The 19,132-nt window shown below is 45.6% G+C and overlaps 2 protein-coding genes across 2 annotated transcripts; one reads left to right on the plus strand and one right to left on the minus strand.

Moving 5' to 3' along the window:
- The first annotated feature begins 850 nt into the window (after positions 1-850).
- On the plus strand, positions 851-16,548 carry LOC117588206 (WD repeat and FYVE domain-containing protein 3). Its single transcript, XM_034279341.1, has 18 exons — positions 851-979; positions 3,131-3,448; positions 3,514-3,759; positions 5,571-5,925; positions 5,990-6,176; positions 6,245-7,576; positions 7,641-8,656; positions 8,713-9,292; positions 9,349-10,541; positions 10,599-13,975; positions 14,040-14,143; positions 14,206-15,118; positions 15,176-15,329; positions 15,384-15,653; positions 15,719-15,823; positions 15,894-16,028; positions 16,090-16,204; positions 16,266-16,548. The coding sequence occupies exons 2-18, from the start codon at positions 3,164-3,166 to the stop codon at positions 16,429-16,431; spliced, it is 10,533 nt and encodes a 3,510-aa protein (XP_034135232.1). The 5' UTR covers positions 851-979; positions 3,131-3,163; the 3' UTR covers positions 16,432-16,548.
- LOC117587967 (neurofilament medium polypeptide) lies at positions 3,945-5,265 on the minus strand. Its single transcript, XM_034278976.1, has one exon. It carries the CDS (start codon positions 5,262-5,264, stop codon positions 3,945-3,947), a length of 1,320 nt encoding a protein of 439 aa, XP_034134867.1. The 5' UTR covers position 5,265.
- Positions 16,549-19,132: the final 2,584 nt, after the last annotated feature.

Here is a 19,132-nt window from a genome sequence, read left to right on the forward strand (position 1 = left end):
AATTTTTAAATTTTTACCAAACGCACGGTGAAAATGTACGGTATAATATATACTTTTGGGGATATTTCCTCACCTATCTCTTGAGGAATATTTCTCTTTCGCAACATGGGAATTTTCACCGTAGCAATGAGTCTCTATTCCAAACCCACTTACGTATTTTACCGTTGGCAACATAATTTGAATGGGCCAGCAACATGCTGCAAAAAGTGAGCAGCACTGTTCCCCATCATTTGGCACGGAGTAAGCAACATTTAGTACCCTTGGAAGTAATTTTGGAAATGTCTTGTACCAATCAATGCAAAAACATATCAACCTGTGTTGGTGAGCCATGGTGAGTGTGTTCTATATAGGTACATATAACATACATATGTACATATATACATACATAGAAAACAGATGGAAAAGTTAAGAGCATTTCGGTCTTAAACACAGTCACTGTTATTATTTAAAAGCAGTTGGTAAAATGGATTTTTAATATTAGGTATAGCAAATAGGGTACTCAACTACCCATACTATTGGTTGGCCAGCAACAAATTGTCAAATGACGTAACATTCCTTTCCCCCCTACGTAACTTTAACTACTATTTTTTTGGTTGACCTTTCTAGTTTTAACCTTGTTTTGCAACCAGTACAATAAAAACCACAGATAAAAACTAGCCAATCTTGTGTAAAATTTATTGATTAAACTGATACAATTATAATTTTAGCGCATAGTCTCCTGAATAGCCAGTAATATCGAATAGAACATCAAAATCTATGAAAACGATTTTAGATTTACGGTACATTTACAGTATATTTTGAAAATGCAAGGGTATTTTTCAGAGGGTCGGCCTGTATATTTTATCGATAGTTCCGCGGTCACACTGGCCAAACGTTTTCGAAACAAAAATGTAAATTAACAACAATTAACAATGCAATAATTAACGAAAACTAATGGGAAACATAGGGCACAGAACAATGCATCGAATGTGCAATAAAAGTAAGTGAAACCCCCAACGGACATATGCTAAAAGTGCGTGTGAAAATTTTTGTGTAGCCTGCAGCACCAGTGCTCCGTTGGCCAGAAAGAGTAAGTCGGAGAGAGAAAGAGAGATTTTCTGCGTGAGAGAGGAAGAAAAATCAATAAAAATTGTCGTAGCAGCGCGATTGAGACGAGCAAAACAAAAGAGCGGTTAACGAATGTGCGTGTAATGGCACACAGAATCTATCTTAGGGGCCGTTAAATGCCCCAAATGTGACGTCAAAACGGTGAAAATTGGAGTGAGCGAGTGGAAAGAAGAGATACAAGAAAACGTAGAGTGGAGTGGAAGTGGAGTTGGAGAGAATTTGGCGAGTAAACAAAATACAAGTGCGCAATAAGTAGATAAAATAAACAGTTGTTGGTTTCGGCAAATCACTCTCTTTATGCAAATAATTAAATGTTAGTGTGTGTGTATCTACATGTGCACTCAAAGTCAATAAGTACGCGCTCGTAAGGTCTGGCATTGTCGTTGCCTCCCACACACTTCCAATATTTCCGGTTTTTACGGTACGCTACCATCCCATACGCCTGTGCAGCGATGGCTAGGGGTCGCCACGTTCATTCACATTTACGGAAAATGAGAACGAACGTACGCGACGAATGACAAAACGTTCTTAAAAGAGAACAAGGCTGATGTGAATTATACACTTACAGTGATATTTGTTGTAAATGAAAGCAAATCAAACACAAACTAAACTTAAATTAAATATTAATTTTAATTGAAATAAATTCAGAAACCAAAGACGAGTCTCAATCATTGAGAAGAAGCTAAAGTGTTTGCTTAAATTCCATTTAATTATGATAATTACGATTGAGAGCTTCCGTTGCCACGTAGAAATGAAGCTGAATGAAAAATTAAACATAAATAAAAGTGCCGCTAGTTAAAACTTCATTGTTAATAATTCAAAACAACCCCCTCTTTCTGATCCCCACTACAAACCTCTAACTGAAATCACAATTACTCCTACAAAAGTGTAAAGAATAACGCAAAAAAAAATGTATATTTATCTTACAAATACACACACAATTCAATGATAACAATTTAGCGGAATGAATGCGAAATACGAGTATGAATCACCTGCTAACGCGGCTCCCACTAATTGAAGCGAAGGGTGTGCGACGCGCGAGCGAAACGAAAAACTCAAAGAATCGAGAAAGAGCAATAGAAACGTAACCCCAGCAAATAATAAACGTAATTCCATTGTGCCAATGGCGATGATGTGATTTTTAAACCACTTGAAAGCAATTCCCCCACTGTGAAGTAGAAGTGAAGTGAAGTGTTGGGGCATACAAAACCCATATATAATTGTGTGGGATTGTGGGGAGGCATCGTATCTGTGTTTGAAGAACATATTATATGTTGTGTGTGTGTTTGGAATATTTATAAGCATATTGACCATGAACTGTGACAATATGGGATAGTAAACAAAAAAACTCGATTAAGAATCAGTTGGTTTTGCCAGTTATCGGTAGAGTTTGGGATAACTGGGAGATAGGTACAAGTGCTAGAGGATTTTGGAATAGCTGTTTAACGGAGTTGTTACCAGAAATATTTATTTATTGTCATGCCTCTCGGTTTCAAGCTACAGCTTGGTTGCGCGTTCACATCAACCTCTAAATATAGTTGAGATTTTGAATTGATTTCTTTATAAAGCAGTTTCCTGAGTTTATGCAGTAGGAGACGTTTTTGTCTACAAAAGTATAATAAAATGTGCGATGATATCATATTTAAGGCACTTAAGACACATTTCGTTTGATATCTTAGGTGTTTCCATTGAAGTCACTTAGAATAATAGTGAATAATAGCTGAGAGCTTTGATGGCGATATTTCTTGTCAACATAACAGATTGAAATATCTAGAATAAAGTCAAAGAATCAATAAAATTGTTACTGCGATAAAAAAGAGAACTCTATATTTATATTTCTTCGATAGTCTGTAGCTACTGCAGAGATTTTTGGGCGATTGTTTTGACATTTTGACATTGCAAAATTGTTAAATAAACCTCCATAATTAACACATAATATTCACAAGTGGCAGATACATCCCACATATCAGTCTGCCCAAGCTCTTTACCGATTAATTAACACTCTGTTGTCGTCTGTTTGCAGTTTAAATACATTTGGCAGTAGAAAAACCCAAAGATGAATGTAATGCGGAAGCTGCGCGGCGCTGCCACTGGAGGCAACAGCAGCAGCGGCGGCAGCAGCAGCAACACCACAAATAATGGCAGCAGACCCACCGCGGACGCCAACCAATCCCCAGCCAATGGACGCGCTTCTGGCGAGGATGCGCTCGTGGATGCCCGCATCCAAATGAGTCTGGGCACGCTCAAGAAACTCTTCAACGAGTACACCCATCCCCGAGAGCCGCTGAGCGAACAGGAGCGCGACGAGAAGCTCTACGAAATGTTGCCACTCTTTTGCAAGGTTAGTTCTTTGTAATTTATAGATCGAGAAGAAATTATTGTCATACAAAACTTTTTTTTTTACAGGTGTTTAGTAGCTGTCCGGCGAATGATATGAGCGAAAAGTTCTGGGATGTGGTGGCCTTTTGCCAGCAGGTGTCACGTCTCATGGTCAGCGAGATACGCAAGCGGGCATCCAACCAGAGCACAGAGGCGGCCTCCATTGCCATTGTCAAGTTTCTGGAGGTGGAGACAACGGAGGAGACAAGCAGCGGCTGGATGCTGTTGGCCACACTGAATCTATTGGCCAATGGAGATGTGTCGTTGATACAGGTACAGAAAGGAATGGATGCGAAAATGGGGATAATGATTTTAGATAAATAGATGAGAAGGTAGAAAGTAGTCATAGGTGAAGTAGATGGCAACATCTATAAACTGTATTTTAAATGCTAAGAGTCAGCCTCTAGTTCTTAGAACTGGTAAAGTTCTTTACTGCTTTGTAGGTGTACAAATTTACTCTAACTTTGATTAGTTTCGTTATGAAACGTCAATTTCTTGCGCTCAATTGATGGTTCGTCAGGCGAAGAATCCTGTTCTTCTTGGATATTAACTTCCCTATCCTTAGATTCCTCTGTGTGCAGACTGGCAGGCTTTGCTTCACTTTTCCTAGGGGTTTCTTCCTCTGAAATAGGTTCACGGACAGACACCTGTTCTACTGCTTTAACCTCCAATGATGTTAAATTGTCACTCGGTCCACCTTCAATCGCTTCATGCCCTTCACTTTCCGCAGGACTATTATCTTGCAAAGTTGGCTCCTCTTCCTCCGAATCTCCCCCTGTTCTCTCACTCAAAAAGAGCTCTCTTTTGCTTCTGCTTCTGCTTCTTATATCTCCCATCATAGTCTCCTGACTGTCCACGTCTCTCAACGTAGATTCATCTGTGGGTTGATTGGCTGTACTCCAATCCTCAATCTTTGCCCAAAGGCTGGAGGAATCGCTCGTGCCACGCCATGTCCAAGAGTCTCTGCGACGTGCCCGTTCCTCTTCGTGCTCCATGGAAACCGAAGACTCGTAGCGATCCAGCGCCTCCTCACTAGTACTGGTGATTGTGGGCGTCTCCAGAAAGCTCTCCTCACTCTCCACCGGATGCCCGCGGAACAGTACATTCCGTATGCCAATGAAAAGATTAATAACCTTCTCCATAAACGAGGGTCCCTCTGCCTCGTCGTCTGTGTCCTTGAAGCGCAGCGGCTGAGAGTGCGCTAGACGATCATAGCACTTGCAGCGACGACACAGAAAATCATCCACTGGCTTGGACAACACAAACAAATCGGTGGCACGTTCCGCTAGCAGATCCGGGAAGCCCATACCGAGCTGTCCTGTGGCCTGACGCCGCCAGTCGCCCGGCTCCATGCGCATCAACAGATCGAGCAGCAGGAACATGTGCATCAGATACATGGAGCCCGTAATCAATGCCCCAATGCTCTGCCGCTTGCAGTGCGCAAAATGCGGATGCTCCAGATACTGCCACGTGGAATTCATATCCGACAAATGCACATCCCCCTTGGCACTGCCCATGACCAGCAGGCCACAAAAGTAGTGCATGCCCATGGCACTCGCCGTGAGCAGTAGCTCTGAAGACAGTATGGAACTCTTTGTTAGTAGCAACCGAAAGGCACCCAAGCCAGCCAGCAGCGTGTAGGAGCCAAAGGTGGCGCAGTACAGCATGATGTGGGGTATGGGCTCGGGCTTGTAGAGCGAGCCAAACACATGGAAGGACATGCAGAGGCTGCCTAGGCATATTTCAATGAGCTTAAAAAAGAACCAAACTTGATTCATTTTTGAGGGGTTTCGCAAGGTTAACTTCGTTTAGTGTTTAAAGGAGAAAAATAAATGAGCAAGGGAGGGTAGAGGCGAAGGATTTTGATGGTAATTCAATTAAAGCTAACGAATGGAATGAGTTTTGAGGCAGCTGACTGCTAGGGAGCCTAAAAGTCTAGGAAACTTAAGGAACGAAATGAGAGTCCAAGCTCATCTGATGATGCAACGATTGTATTCTTTCAGAGCTGAAAACTCCCTTCAGCTGCCAGTCCTTCTTTATTCCCTAAACAACCCATTAACACTTGTTCCCCATCTTTCTTCCAGGTCATGACAGCCGCTTCTGTGCCCTCAACGCTGGTCAAGTGCCTGTATCTCTTCTTCGATCTGCCCATTGTGGAGGATGATGAGCCGAACGAGGATGGCTCAGCCATCAGTGATTTCAATGCACACGAACGTCGCACACTGCTGCAAAAGGTCTTTGTGCAGCTGCTGGTGAAACTCTGTTCGTATCCCTACCCTGCCGAAGAACTGGCACGCATGGATGATCTAACGCTGCTATTTTCGGCCATAACATCGCCCTGTCCCTGCCACAATATTGTGTGGCGTAAGAATGCAGCCGAAATACTGACTACCATATCGAGGCATGGTCTCACCGATGCGGTTGTTAGTTATATACATTGTGAGTGCACATCAAACTCTCTATTAAGAGCTATTTTATAGCATTTTTCTATATCTTCTTGTAGCCAAAGGTTGCATGGCCCTGTGTGTGGATAATATGCAACGTTTAACATTTGGCAATCCTTTGGAGATTGTGGAAATGTTCGTCACCGTCTTTTGTTTTCTGAAAGACTCTAGTCAGGTATCACAGATACTAATGGATGATTTTCGCGCCTCACAAGGCTACGTTTTTCTCAGTGATTTTTTGTTAAAGTGAGTCAAAGATTAACATTCCAAAGTTCTCTTTTAATGCTCTGCTCTCTTGTTTCACCCACTTTTAGGTTCGACAACAATCGCAGTCAATCGCTGGAAATTCAAGCAGCTATAAGGAACTTAGTACTCATGATCTCTTCCCTGTGCATGTGCGGCTTTTATGAGCTGCGTCCGCCGGCGGCACAATTCAACACAGCCTTCAAGTTGCAGAATTTCCAACTGCCACAGGCCACCTCCCGTGAGACTTGCGTGCGGAATGTTTACGCGTTCCAAGTGCTACAAAATGTCTTTCTCAAGTCGACAACTCCGGCACTCTGCTGCACCATTTTGGATGCCATTTCACGGGTGTATCATTCGGAGAATGCCAATTATTTTATACTCGAATCGGAGCACACTTTGAGCTCTTTTGCGGAGCGCATACACCAGAAGAGTCCGCAGATACAGGAAAAGTTCTTTGATCTGTTGGAATTTATAGTCTTTCAATTGAATTTTGTGCCCTGCAAGGAGCTCATCAGCCTCTCGCTGCTCCTCAAGCACAATCAGTCGACAGCCTGCAGTATTTTGTGTCTGAAGACTCTCCTGAATATCCTACGCCACAATGCAGTCTTCAAGGACGTCTATCGAGAGGTGGGCATACTGGAAATCTTTGTAAGCTGCTTGACACGCTACGCCGGACATGTGCAGGACATCACGAAGGGCGAAGAGTCGATGGTCGTGGAGTTGTCATCAGAGCAAGAGGAGGATCTGTTGGATACTCTCGGCAAACATGTGCTGGAGGCATTGACCATGCTGCTGGGTGGCGGTGCCAGCAATAATGCTCAAATATTCCGGGAGTACGGCGGCGCCAAGTGCACCCACGAGTTGGTCAAGTTCAAGCACTGCCGCCCGCAGGCATTGGGCATCATACGGGAGCTTATACTGTCCGCTGGTGGGGATGATGACATGCTCTATATCCTCTCCCTGATGCACAGCATCAGTCCACATCAAGTGGAGTTCAAGATACAAATACTCAACATGCTGCTGGGCTGCCTCAAGGATTCGCATCGCACCCGGACTGTCTTTCGGAAGGTTGGAGGCTTTGTGTATCTGACGAGCGTTTTTGTGTCCTTGGATGGCTGCATGGCAGCACCACAGCCGGGCATACCCCAACAGGATCTAATACTACTGCTGCAGATTGTCTGTCAAACGCTGGCCACAGCCATGCGGTTCGAGCCCGCGAATGCCAAGTTCTTCCATCAGGAGATTAGTAGCAGTTCGTTGTGCGACACGTTGCGACTGCTGGGCTGCTTCGGTGGCGCTTCCACGCTGCAGGACTACACTGGAGGCAGCAGCTACGAGCCCCAGCAGACTCTGCTCAAGTATTACCATGAGATCTTCAGTGGGGATATCCTGAGTGTGAGGTAAGCAGCGGATCAGCCTTTAAGGCAGCAGATTCTCACCTAATTTTTGCATTTTCCCTTGCAGCTTCTCCGAGGATGTGCCCTATCCCTTGTCATATGTTTGCATTGTGTTCCGCCTGCTGTACAGCATTGCTTTGGATAACTTTGAGGCACCCAATTTGAGTGGCATAATTACGCTATTCAGCGATCCGCCTGCACACTCGCGTTCCCCGAGCAAAGAGCTGGCTGCACCGGTGCATCCCAGTCAACTGAATCTCACACAGCCCATGCCAGAGTTGAGGATTGTGCATCCCGGTGTGGTCCTGTGCATGCTACAACTGCTGCCCGCAGTGCAGCTCGAGGAGTCGCCCATGGAGGCTATTCAGCTGCAGGTTTATCTGAGTGAAATTATAAAATCCCTCGTGAGGAATGAGCGCAATCAACAGATCATGTGCGACCATGGCTTGGCCGAGAAGCTGCTAAAGCTCACGAGGAGAGCACTGGCAGAGGAGCAACACCCGTTGCACGTGCCCATGCAGTACATCCTCGAACGTCTGGCCGCTCAGGCGCTGCAACCCACCGAACTGCGACAGTTTCTGCGACTCGGGGAGCCCCTCTCCTGTGCGGACATTGATCTCCAGCAGCCGTACCGCCTGGGTGGACCTGTGCCCCTCACGCGCATCAAAACGCTGGTGTCCATGACCACACCAAGGGACTTCCGTGCACATGGCTCGAGCACGCTGCCACCTTTTGTGGAGTTGGACATGTCTGCTGAGGGCTTTGGCTGCCTCTACCTGCCATCGCTGGCACCGCAGGCCACGGCCACAGCCGGTGGCACCATCGATGCGAATACCATCGGCGGCATTGGCGCCGGGGATCGCATATTTCCACCACAAACCGGTCTCTCGTACTCCACGTGGTTCTGCGTGGAGAAGTTCTCCGATCCCAAGACAGATCCTCACTGTGTGCGACTGCTGACGCTGGTGCGGACCATTCACAATCCAAGAGAGGAGAATCTGGCGTGTCTTTCGATACTTTTGTCCGCCCGGGACAAGGCCATTGTGGTGTCCACACAGGAGACACTTGTCACGCCCCGAAAGAGTAAGTTTGTTGGCAACATCTTTCAGGATAAATCCCCTCAACCACTCCCTTTTCAGGCATTGGCGACTGGGAACCGGAGGGCTCTGATGATGGCATTGCACGCATTTGGTGTCCGGATCTGTTACACGAGGGCCAGTGGCACAATCTCGTTGTGGTGCTCAACCGTGCGGTGCTGAAGAACTCCAGTCTGTCGCTGTATCTCGATGGTGTGCCCATGCACACGCAGAAGTTGCACTACATCGCGCAACATCCGGGCGCCACGACCGCAAATCTGACTTCAGCCACACAGATTTTTGGCTACATTGGCACGCCACCGATTTGGCGGCGTTACTCGAGACTCTGCTGGAAGCAGGGCGTCTGCCATTTGCTGGAGGATGTCCTCCCACAGCAGACAGTGCAGACAATCTATCAGCTGGGTCCACACTACATGGGCTCGCTGCAGGCGCCACAGTTGGGCAAGCAGTCGGAGGCAGTGGCTCCCCTGGTGCCCGAGGATCGTGTGCTGCTCGGACTCAATGCCAAGGCGGTGTCAAAGTTGACGCTGGTAAAGATTCGCAAGGTGTACAGTCGCGCGGATAACAAGAGCATTGCCAAGCAGCTGAATATGAATTCACATGAGAATGCGACGCCCATAAAGTAAGGGAACAATTACAGCTAATCCCCGCCAGTACTTTACTCCTTTTTCCTTACAGAATCCTACACAATTCAGCGGGTCATTTGGCTGGCGCGGGGCGCTCCCTGGGCGGCGTGGTCGTGGGTTATTTAGGCGTGCGCGTCTTTAGTCCACATCCAGTCTCTGCCATGATTGACACTGTCGGTGGCTGCAATGTGCTGCTCGGGATCATAGCCATGGCCCAGGATGTGGAGTCCTTGTATGCGGGCGTTAAAGCTCTGACCTGTGTTGTGCGCAGCAATCGTGCTGCCCAAGCGGAAATGGATCGCAAGCGTTGCTATCAGACTTTGGGCATGTTCTTCAAGAAAAAGAAACATCTGCTCAATAGTCACATTCTCCACTTGACATTCGGTTTGGTGGGCACTGTAAACAGTGGCCAGGATATGTCTGCCATACCGAATGTCACAGCGTTTCAGGATCTGCTGTGTGATCTGGAGATTTGGCATAATGCACCCAACGGTTTGCTGCGCTCGCTGCTGGAACATTTGCTCGAACTGGTCGTGGAGTCAAATGAAAAGAAACAAAATGTCAAAATTATGAGGGATCTGCAATTGCTCGTAAAGCTCCTACACATCATCACACACATTCAGGATCATTCAACGCGCGAGATTCTGTTCAATTTGCTGGAAACTCTGCTGGGCGGACAGCCGCGACACACGGACCTCCTGCTGTACGGACAGTATGTGGCAGCCAAGCTGCCACGCGCACAGGATGGCGCACTGGAACGTGCCGTGCTGCTGCCGAGCATCAAGAACCTCGGCGAGGATCCCGATGGCGGTGTGGCACAGAATATTTATCTACGCAATCGCTGCCTCTCACTGCTGCACGGGTTGTTGTTCACCCCTCGGAGCACTGTGAATTATGTCATCTGCGATGACATCTCCAAGACGCTGGGCATGGATTGGCTGCTGCTGTTCATGCAGCCGCATGTACACTTTACCACAGTCATCATTGCCGTGCGCATACTCGTTGTGGTGTGTGCCAATGAGAGTTTCCTGGTGCGCTTTCGCGATGCCACGCATAATGGCGGATATTTACGCTTCACCGAAATGGTTTCCCAGCGCAAAATGATGGGTTTGGGTGCACAGCAGCTCAATCAACGTCCCAGCAATGGCACGGGCACAGTCATAGTCGCCACGCCGCAGAACACCATTCAACATTTGCCCACACAAATCGCAGGGGAAGTGCGTCCAGCGGCGTTGAACATACCAGGTATGCCACAGACTCCCTTCTTTCTTTGAAATTTCAATCAATTTCTCCCCCTTTAAGGTTTCCAATTGCTCGAATGGCTTATGCAGCATCATTTGGATGTGCCGGAGCTTTACTTTCTAGTCACCGCACTCATTATGGGGCAACCTGTCAAGGTGCTGGCCACGGAACACACAAAGTTCGACTTGGATCGCGTTTGGTCGTTCCTTTGGGGAGCCCCGGTCGCAGCCAGCACGCAGCTGCCCAAGCTGAATGTGTGCCCCGAGGGCGTTTGTGTGCTGCTGGCCATGGTGCGTGCCATTGTGCATGGCGGAGAGTGTGCCACGTGGCTGCATAGTCACCCGGAGACCATTATCCAATTGCTGTTTAGTTTGTATCAGAATCTCAGTGATTTTACGCCCGTGATGATGGCAGGAGACGTTGTCACCTCCCTGGTGGCTGTGCTGTTTCCACAGGTGTCGAGAAGTGCAGCAGATTCAGAGCCCAATAGCGGCGCCTCCACGCCCACCGATGGCACTATCAGCAGCTTTGTCCTGCCAACACCGGAAACGTTGCACGCGGCCGCTGTGCAGCCCAAGATCACAGCCCATCCCGTGTGCAAATGCATCATTGACTTCCTACGCGTAATTGTCGTGGATTCGTTGGGTCTGAATATGCATGGCAAGGCCACACCCGTCATAGATCTCGTGCTGGATGCCGCCCCCGACACGGCAGACATGTCTCTGCAGGTGCAATACCAAACGCAGATAATCATTGCCCTAATGGATCATCTTTTGGCAGCGGATGTGCTTGTGGGCGAGCAGGCGGCCCTGCCACTGGTGCCCATACTCCAGAGCCAAATGCAGCACATTGCCCCGAATGTTTTTTACTTGACAGCAAGGATTGTGGATAAACTGTGGCAGGGCTGCCTGGCTCGGAATCCGCATGACATTTTTGATTTTGTCATCAAGCTGATTGCTCAGGCCAAGCGTCGATCCTCGTCGCTGTCGCTGGAACATTTGCACCACTCGCTGAATCGAAGTATTCTGTTTCTGCTCTCACGTCCCACCGACGATTCCCGTGCGGATCAAATGAGCGTCTTGGAAGCGCTCCACAAGATCATTCAGCATAGACTGCTGATCTTTGGTGCTGGTAATCACGAGCTGGAGTTTATTGGCTGCCTGACTTACTGCCTGCTACAGCTGACGGCTGACATGAAGATTATTCTAGAGCCATCGACGAGCAGAGCCACTACATGGCATGTCAATCCGCAAACCGAGACCATGGAGCCGAAAGATGAGGATCTAAATCAGCTGCAGGGTCGCAACCTCATTGTTGGCGCCGCGTTTCGTGTGTGGGAGGAGCTGTACGTATGTAAGAAGCCCGCCATTGAGGAGGTCTTCAAAATCTCACTGACTCCGCCACCAGCCAGCTCGAAGGCGCCCGATTTGCAGACGACACGCGAACAGGTCATGGAGCTGGCCTCCAAGCTGTGGTTCAACTATGTAGAAGCCGAACGAAAGGCCTCCTATCGAGTGCCCTGGGAGCTGCACAACCAAATTCAATCAAAGATCCAAAAGGTCACCGGGGGACTGACGCGGCTCGCCAGCCGCACAAAGGTCAAAAAGGACGAACTGGTGCGCACCAAGTCGAATATGAGTCGCGAGGCAGCCTACGAGTCTACGGGGATTCATGTGCAGCTGATCAAGGATCTGCTGGAGCTGCGCACGAAGCAATACCAACAGATGCTGCAGCACACCCAACGATATGTCTACCAGGATTGGGTGCATTCGGAGACGGAGCTCACTCGAGAGCGCGGATTGTGGGGTCCCGCGGGCACCTGTTCGCTGGATAAATGGATAATGGATACCACCGAGGGACCGCATCGCATGCGCAAGAAAACGATGAGGAATGATGTGTTTTACCTGCACTATCCCTATCGCCCGGAGCTCGAGCTGGCAGACAATCGACAGCTCAAGTACAAGGTGGCCTCCAGTTTTGATAGCAAAACATATTTCCAGCATGGACAGCAGCAGCCGCGCATACTGGCCGAGGCAGAGCACTCGTCGGCGTCCATGCAGCAGCAGGCCTCGTTGGAGTCGGTGCATGGACAGTCGCATCGTCTAGAGGCTAGCAGTTCCACCTCAACGCCACCGCCTCCTGTCTCCCCCAAGCTGATGGGCGTCCATGGCGCGGCGCCGTATCCCCAAGAGTCAATAGATGGAACTGCCCCTGAGGACGATGAAGAGGAGGAGGACACTTCGATGACCAGCGACAATGAGACATTCCTGCGTCTGCTGGAGGAACAGGAGAAGATTAGCTTCATGTTTCGTTGTGCCCGCGTGCAGGGCCTGGACACATTCGAGGGTTTGCTGCTGTTTGGCAAGGAGCACTGCTACATCGTCGATGGTTTCACGCTGCTCAAGAATCGCGAGATACGCGACATTGACACGCTTCCCACGGGCGCCTATGAGCCCATTATACCCAACTCTGGCGGCACCACATCCACCACATCGCGTGCCGTCAGCCAGAAGCTGCGTCAGTGCTCCAAGTTTGCCTACGAGGAGATACGCGAAGTGCACAAGCGACGCTACTTGCTGCAACCGATTGCCCTGGAGGTTTTCTCCGAGGATGGGCGCAACTATCTGCTGAGCTTCCCGCGCAAGGTGAGGAATAAAGTAAACCAAAGATTCCTGGCCCTCGCAACGGCCCTGAATGACAATGCGCAACAATCGGTGGCAGGACAAAAGCGTACGGCCAGTGTGGAACAAACTTCGGGCATATTCAGTGGCCTAATCGGGGAGACATCAGTGACACAACGTTGGGTACGTGGGGAGATATCCAATTTCCAATACCTCATGCATTTGAATACGCTGGCGGGTCGAAGCTACAACGACCTGATGCAGTACCCAGTGTTCCCTTGGATCCTCGCCGACTACGACTCGGAGGAATTAGATCTCACGGCGGCCAAGACATTCCGTGACTTTTCACGACCCATGGGCGCCCAGGCAGACGAACGCTTGGAGCAGTTCCAAAAGCGTTTCAAGGAGTGGGATGATCCACATGGCGAGACGCCGCCCTACCATTATGGCACCCACTATTCCTCGGCCATGATTGTGTGCTCGTACTTGGTGCGCTTGGAGCCGTTTGCGCAACCATTCCTTAAGCTGCAAGGCGGACACTTCGACCTCGCCGATCGCATGTTTCACAGCATCAAAGAGGCATGGCTGTCGGCCTCCAAACTGAACATGGCGGATGTTAAGGAACTCATACCGGAGTTTTTCTATCTGCCAGAGTTTCTGAGCAACTTCAACAACTTTGATTTGGGCACGAAACAGAATGGCGAGACCCTAAATCATGTCATATTGCCGCCATGGGCCAAGCAGGATCCTCGAGAGTTTATACGCCTACACAGGAGTGCCTTGGAGTGTGATTATGTTAGCCAAAACTTGCATTTGGTAAGACTAAAGAGAGATGATCCATAGTTCCCACTCAAATTAAAGTTTTTCGATGTTTTTCCAGTGGATTGATTTAATTTTTGGCTGCAAACAGCAGGGTCCCTCGGCTGTGGATGCTGTCAATGTTTTCCATCATTTGTTTTATGAGGGCAATGTGGATATATACAAGTAAGTACAGTCACTCCCTAAGCTAAAACCCCTGCTTAAACCCCGTGCTTTCCCTCCTGCAGCATCGACGATCCTTTGAAAAAGAACGCCACCATTGGCTTCATCAATAACTTTGGACAAATCCCGAAGCAGCTGTTCAAAAAGGCCCATCCAGCGAAGAAAATGGGCGGCTCGAGGCATTCAGCTTTGATTGATCCCACAGCGTTGATACAGGGCAACAGCACAGTGCTGCAAACGGATCGTTTATTCTTCCACAATTTGGATAATCTAAAGCCCAGTCTGCAGCCCATTAAGGAGCTCAAGGGACCGGTGGGACAGATTCTACAGCCGGATAAGACCGTGTTTGCTGTGGAGCAAAACAAAGTGATGATGCCGCCATCGTATACGAAATACATAGCCTGGGGCTTTGCCGATCATTCGCTCCGCGTCGGACTCTACGACACGGATCGTGCATCTTTTGTGTCCGAAGCAGCGGCCCAGAACTCTGGGGAGATCCTCACATGTGCGTGTCCCAATGCCAAGATGATTGTCACCGCGGGCACCAGTTCGGTTGTGACCATTTGGAAATTTGACGCGAATCGCAAGAGTCTCAATGTGAAGCACTCGCTGCATGGTCACACGGATGCGGTGACATGTCTGGCAGCGAGTGCTGCATACAATGTGATTGTCTCCGGCTCTCGGGATGGCACTGCCATCGTTTGGGACATGTCCAGATTCACATTTGTGCGTCAGCTGCGCGGGCATGCTGGTGTCGTAGCTGCTGTTTCGATTAATGAGCTAACGGGTGACATTGCCACTTGTTCGGCCACGTGGTTGCACGTGTGGTCCATCAATGGTGATGCCCTGGCCATGGTCAATACGTGCGTTGGCAGTGCGGATCGCATGCAGCAGATTTTGTGTGTGGCATTCTCACAAATCAGGGAATGGGATCAACAGAATGTCGTCATGACCGGCTCCACCGATGGAGTTGTGAGGGTGAGTGCTCCACATAGTCTTTATCCATGGATAATTCCATGATTTCTTCCCCCTTAGATGTGGTCTCTGGAGCACACACAAGTTCCCATTGATCGCAAACTCAAACGTGGCGTTGAAGTCGGCTCGCAGGACAAACCCGACACTGCTTCTGCCGATAAAATTAACATTTTCAAGCAAATGAAAAGCCTCTCACAACCAGAAGGAGAAACAGGTAAAGTTTTGGCATACCATTGTGAAAAATATTGCTAATAGTTTCTCTCTTTAGACATTGTAAAATCCGCCTCGGAGAGCAGCATTTCAGAGGCCTCAGAGCACAGCAAAGCAGAGTCGCTCAAGTCGGAAGAACGAGCTGAAGAAGAGTCACTAAAATCCAAAGAGAAAGCGGAAGCAGCAGAGGAAGATAAGATACGCGAGGAGCAGCAATCCCCAGTGGAGCGCAGAAAAAGTTCCATTACAGGGGCCAAGTCGCTGCATGAAATGAAATCTGCGACAGTCGAGGCACCCGGCTGTAGTTCGGATGCAAAGGGAAATGAAGGTGGGCAAAATGAAATAACTTTAGCCATAATTCCCCCTTACTCTTCTCTCTCTATGTATTCCTAGAAGATGCCCATGCTATTAGGCCAAGTAAATCAGACACCAGTCTGACCGATGGTTTCGTTTTGATAGACAATGACAGACAACGAGGCGATCAGGCTTTAAGAAAGGGTAAGCAAAGATAGATCTACAGTATAGCTACAATATTTAAACGTAATGTGTTAATTTTCTTTATGGCTAGGCTTCAAATGGCAACGTCAATTAATGTTTCGCTCAAAGTTAACCATGCACACGGCATATGATCGCAAGGATAATGCAGAGCCCGCTAGCATTACAGCACTCACCGTGTCGAAAGATCATAAAATCTTATATGTTGGTAGGTACAGCAAATAAAAATCAATTTAAAATATATTACAAACGATTTATATGCTGCATAGGTGATGCTCGTGGTCGCATATTTTCATGGAGCGTCACGGAACAGCCAGGACGGGGTGTGGCCGATCATTGGCTAAAGGATGAGGGCGCCGATCAGTGTGTTAAGTGTCATGTGAAGTAAGTTCTATCTAACAAATTCACTCCCCTTGGCGTTTTATATGGTATTTGTTACTCGTAGATTCACGCTGTATGAGCGCAAGCATCATTGTCGGAATTGTGGTCAGGTTTTCTGCAATAAATGCAGTCGCTTCGAGTCGGAGATCTCACGGTTGAGGATCCTCAAGCCTGTGCGGGTGTGTCAGGCGTGCTTTAGTCAGTTGCGCTCCAATTCGTTGGATAATTAGGTTGGAAACAAGTTTTCCAGTCGCTGAAGAACCGCAGGAGCAAAGTGTACCTATAAATTATTTAAAAGAGATAATTTACTTTATAATATTTACGCGCATAACCATTTAAAAGACGTTTAAAAGGGGCATTCAGTGATGTTTGGTAATTGTAAAAAAAACTTAATTTTTAGTTTCCATACTTAATGATTCATTTTTAAACATTTTAAAAATTTAATTTTTTAACTAAATTATTTAATTATTAACTTCGTTTTTTACGATAATTTTTTAACCAAATGAAAGAGTTGAGCTAAAAAAACAACAACCAAAGGCTGTTATATGATTTTATATTTTAATTATACACAAAATATAATTTTAAATGAATTTTTTTTACAAAAAATACACAGTTGCAATATAACTTATACAAAAGAATTTAGTTATTACAAATATTTATTATACACCGAAATACGAAAAAGAATACGATAATAAATGTTGCTTATGGACAATTTTTCTAGTAATGTAAACGTTCTATAAATATTGTGAGAGGCGCACAACACAGAAAGAGTCTATTAATGTTACCAGAGAGCTAGCTAAACGTATGTAGTATTCCCCCCGTCAGCAGTTGGAGAATAGCCACATCCAAGAATAATCAAAAAGACAAACAACCACGAAGCACCGCCAGTTATATCAATTAAAAATCGAAAAGGGAGACAAAACTTTAGACACACTTTTTTGCTAGCCAAAACTCACGAGAATCAGCAGAATAAGCATCCTTTAGGGATACTTGGAACACGTTTTAGAACACAACACACAAACCTCACGACACGTAACACAAAAAACCAACCTAAATATATCGTATATGCTACGGAAAGCAAGTAGATTTTTCTTTATAAGTAAACTACAGAAAAAGAATTACTTCCACAAAACAAGAACAAAATAAATAAATAAAAATCAATCTCTGAAAAAGATGCATGAAATGGAAACTTAATTCTAAAAAGAGCAATAATAAAAAATTGCACATTAAAAAACAGTTTAAAAAAAACCTAAAAAAAAATATTATAAAGTAAGACTAAATCGGAACATTCGCTGTCATAAATTCTTAACATTTTCTTCTTCAACTTCAGATCTCAAATATGCTTTTTCTTCCGTGAATTTTCGTATGACAGCAAATCATTCAATCCAGCAAAAATAATGTAAATACGAAAGACAAATAATACGAAAGAAAATACCATACAAATTAGAGAGAAAAATACCCTAAATATTAGTGACAACAAATTAGTTAAATAAATTAGTAGTGGATGTAGAAACAAAAGAAGAAGAAAACAGCAGATAAAAAATTCGGTATTTTGTAGAGAATCTACATGTTGCATTGATAATAATTTACAAATATTACGAGTATATATGTAAATGTGAATGTATTTCAATTATATCGAATATACAATGCCCCAATCCCCCCTCACTCCCTTTTACTACTCCTTCCTCTGTTGTAACAAATACCCGCTAAAAAACTATCCAAAGACTTGAATCATCAGAAAACAAAACTATACAAACCAAAAAAACACATCTCAAAAACTGAAAACTATGCATCTAAAAGACTTCAAAATGTTACATTTCAAAAACAACACAAAGAGACAAAGAAAATATTATACGAAAAACAGCAAACCCCTCAAACGAACCTATATTAATAAACTATTACAAAATACCAAAAAAAAAACTAAGAAATATAATAATTATATAAAAATAATATATATATATATATTAATTGTTAGTTTGTGAGATACGCAGATAAATCAACATCTACGAAATATGCGAAAATGAACAACAAATACAAATAAACAAAATGAGAAAATGTTACGAAAAAAAACACAGTTTTTAATGGGTATAAAGAGAGAGAAGGGAACACAATTGTTATGGGGAAACGTAAAGAAAACGATCAGTAACGTGCGACGCTTCGCACGCGTCACAACTATTATACCAGGTACTGGTGCGTAATGTAAGTATCATCGATGTGTAAGCGGCCACACATCGAAGCCAGCTACATTCACCCATCAGACATGATGATTTTCCATACAACAAACTGATGTAGTTAACATGTCCTAGATGTTAGATGTCCTAGTTAGATGTCCTAGGAGCAGTTTACAAGTGATGAATTTCACCAAAAACTGAGGCATTTATAAGGGAGGAATTTCACTTGAAAGTAATGAATAGTGAAGGTTTTTCTGAAAAAAAAAGACTTGTGTAAATTGAGGATAAAAACTTTTTATTTATATTTATTTATACAACTTGAGATTTAATTTCAGTTGAATCCTGTGTTTTTACAGAAAAGACATGAAATTAATTAATTAATAAATATTTGATTTGGTTTGCTTTTATGTTTAAATTCATAACTGTAATAAGATTGCCAAGTACCCAAAGAGGAAATTTAATAATTGTCTGAAAAGACAGATCTTAAATAAAGTGGAAAAATGTTTTAACTTACTCACAAATCGAGTAAAAACTGAGAATTATTGTGCACTGTACTTACCTAACAGTTATTTTTACATTAAATAAAGCGAGAAGGGATGTACTTTTATGACTTTTATACTCGGTACTGAGTTAGTATATCTGTACCTTCTTTTTTTTTAAGTTTTTCTACATACATATGTCATCTACATTTAACTCACTTCTCACGCCAACACGCTCTGTGACTTTTTTATTCTGGCTATAATAATGATTCAGCCTAATC

Source organism: Drosophila guanche, unplaced genomic scaffold, assembly GCF_900245975.1.
Source record: "Drosophila guanche unplaced genomic scaffold, DGUA_6, whole genome shotgun sequence".
NCBI lineage: Eukaryota > Metazoa > Arthropoda > Insecta > Diptera > Drosophilidae > Drosophila > Drosophila guanche.

Coding starts and splice junctions, on each gene's coding strand:
- LOC117588206 (XM_034279341.1), top strand. CDS start 3,164: ATGAATGTAATGCGGAAGCTGCGCGGCGCTGCCACTGGAGGCAACAGC. Junction 3,449..3,513: donor TGTTGCCACTCTTTTGCAAG/GTTAGTTCTTTG, acceptor TTTTTTTTACAG/GTGTTTAGTAGCTGTCCGGC. Junction 16,205..16,265: donor TGTGTTAAGTGTCATGTGAA/GTAAGTTCTATC, acceptor TGTTACTCGTAG/ATTCACGCTGTATGAGCGCA.
- LOC117587967 (XM_034278976.1), bottom strand. CDS start 5,264: ATGAATCAAGTTTGGTTCTTTTTTAAGCTCATTGAAATATGCCTAGGC.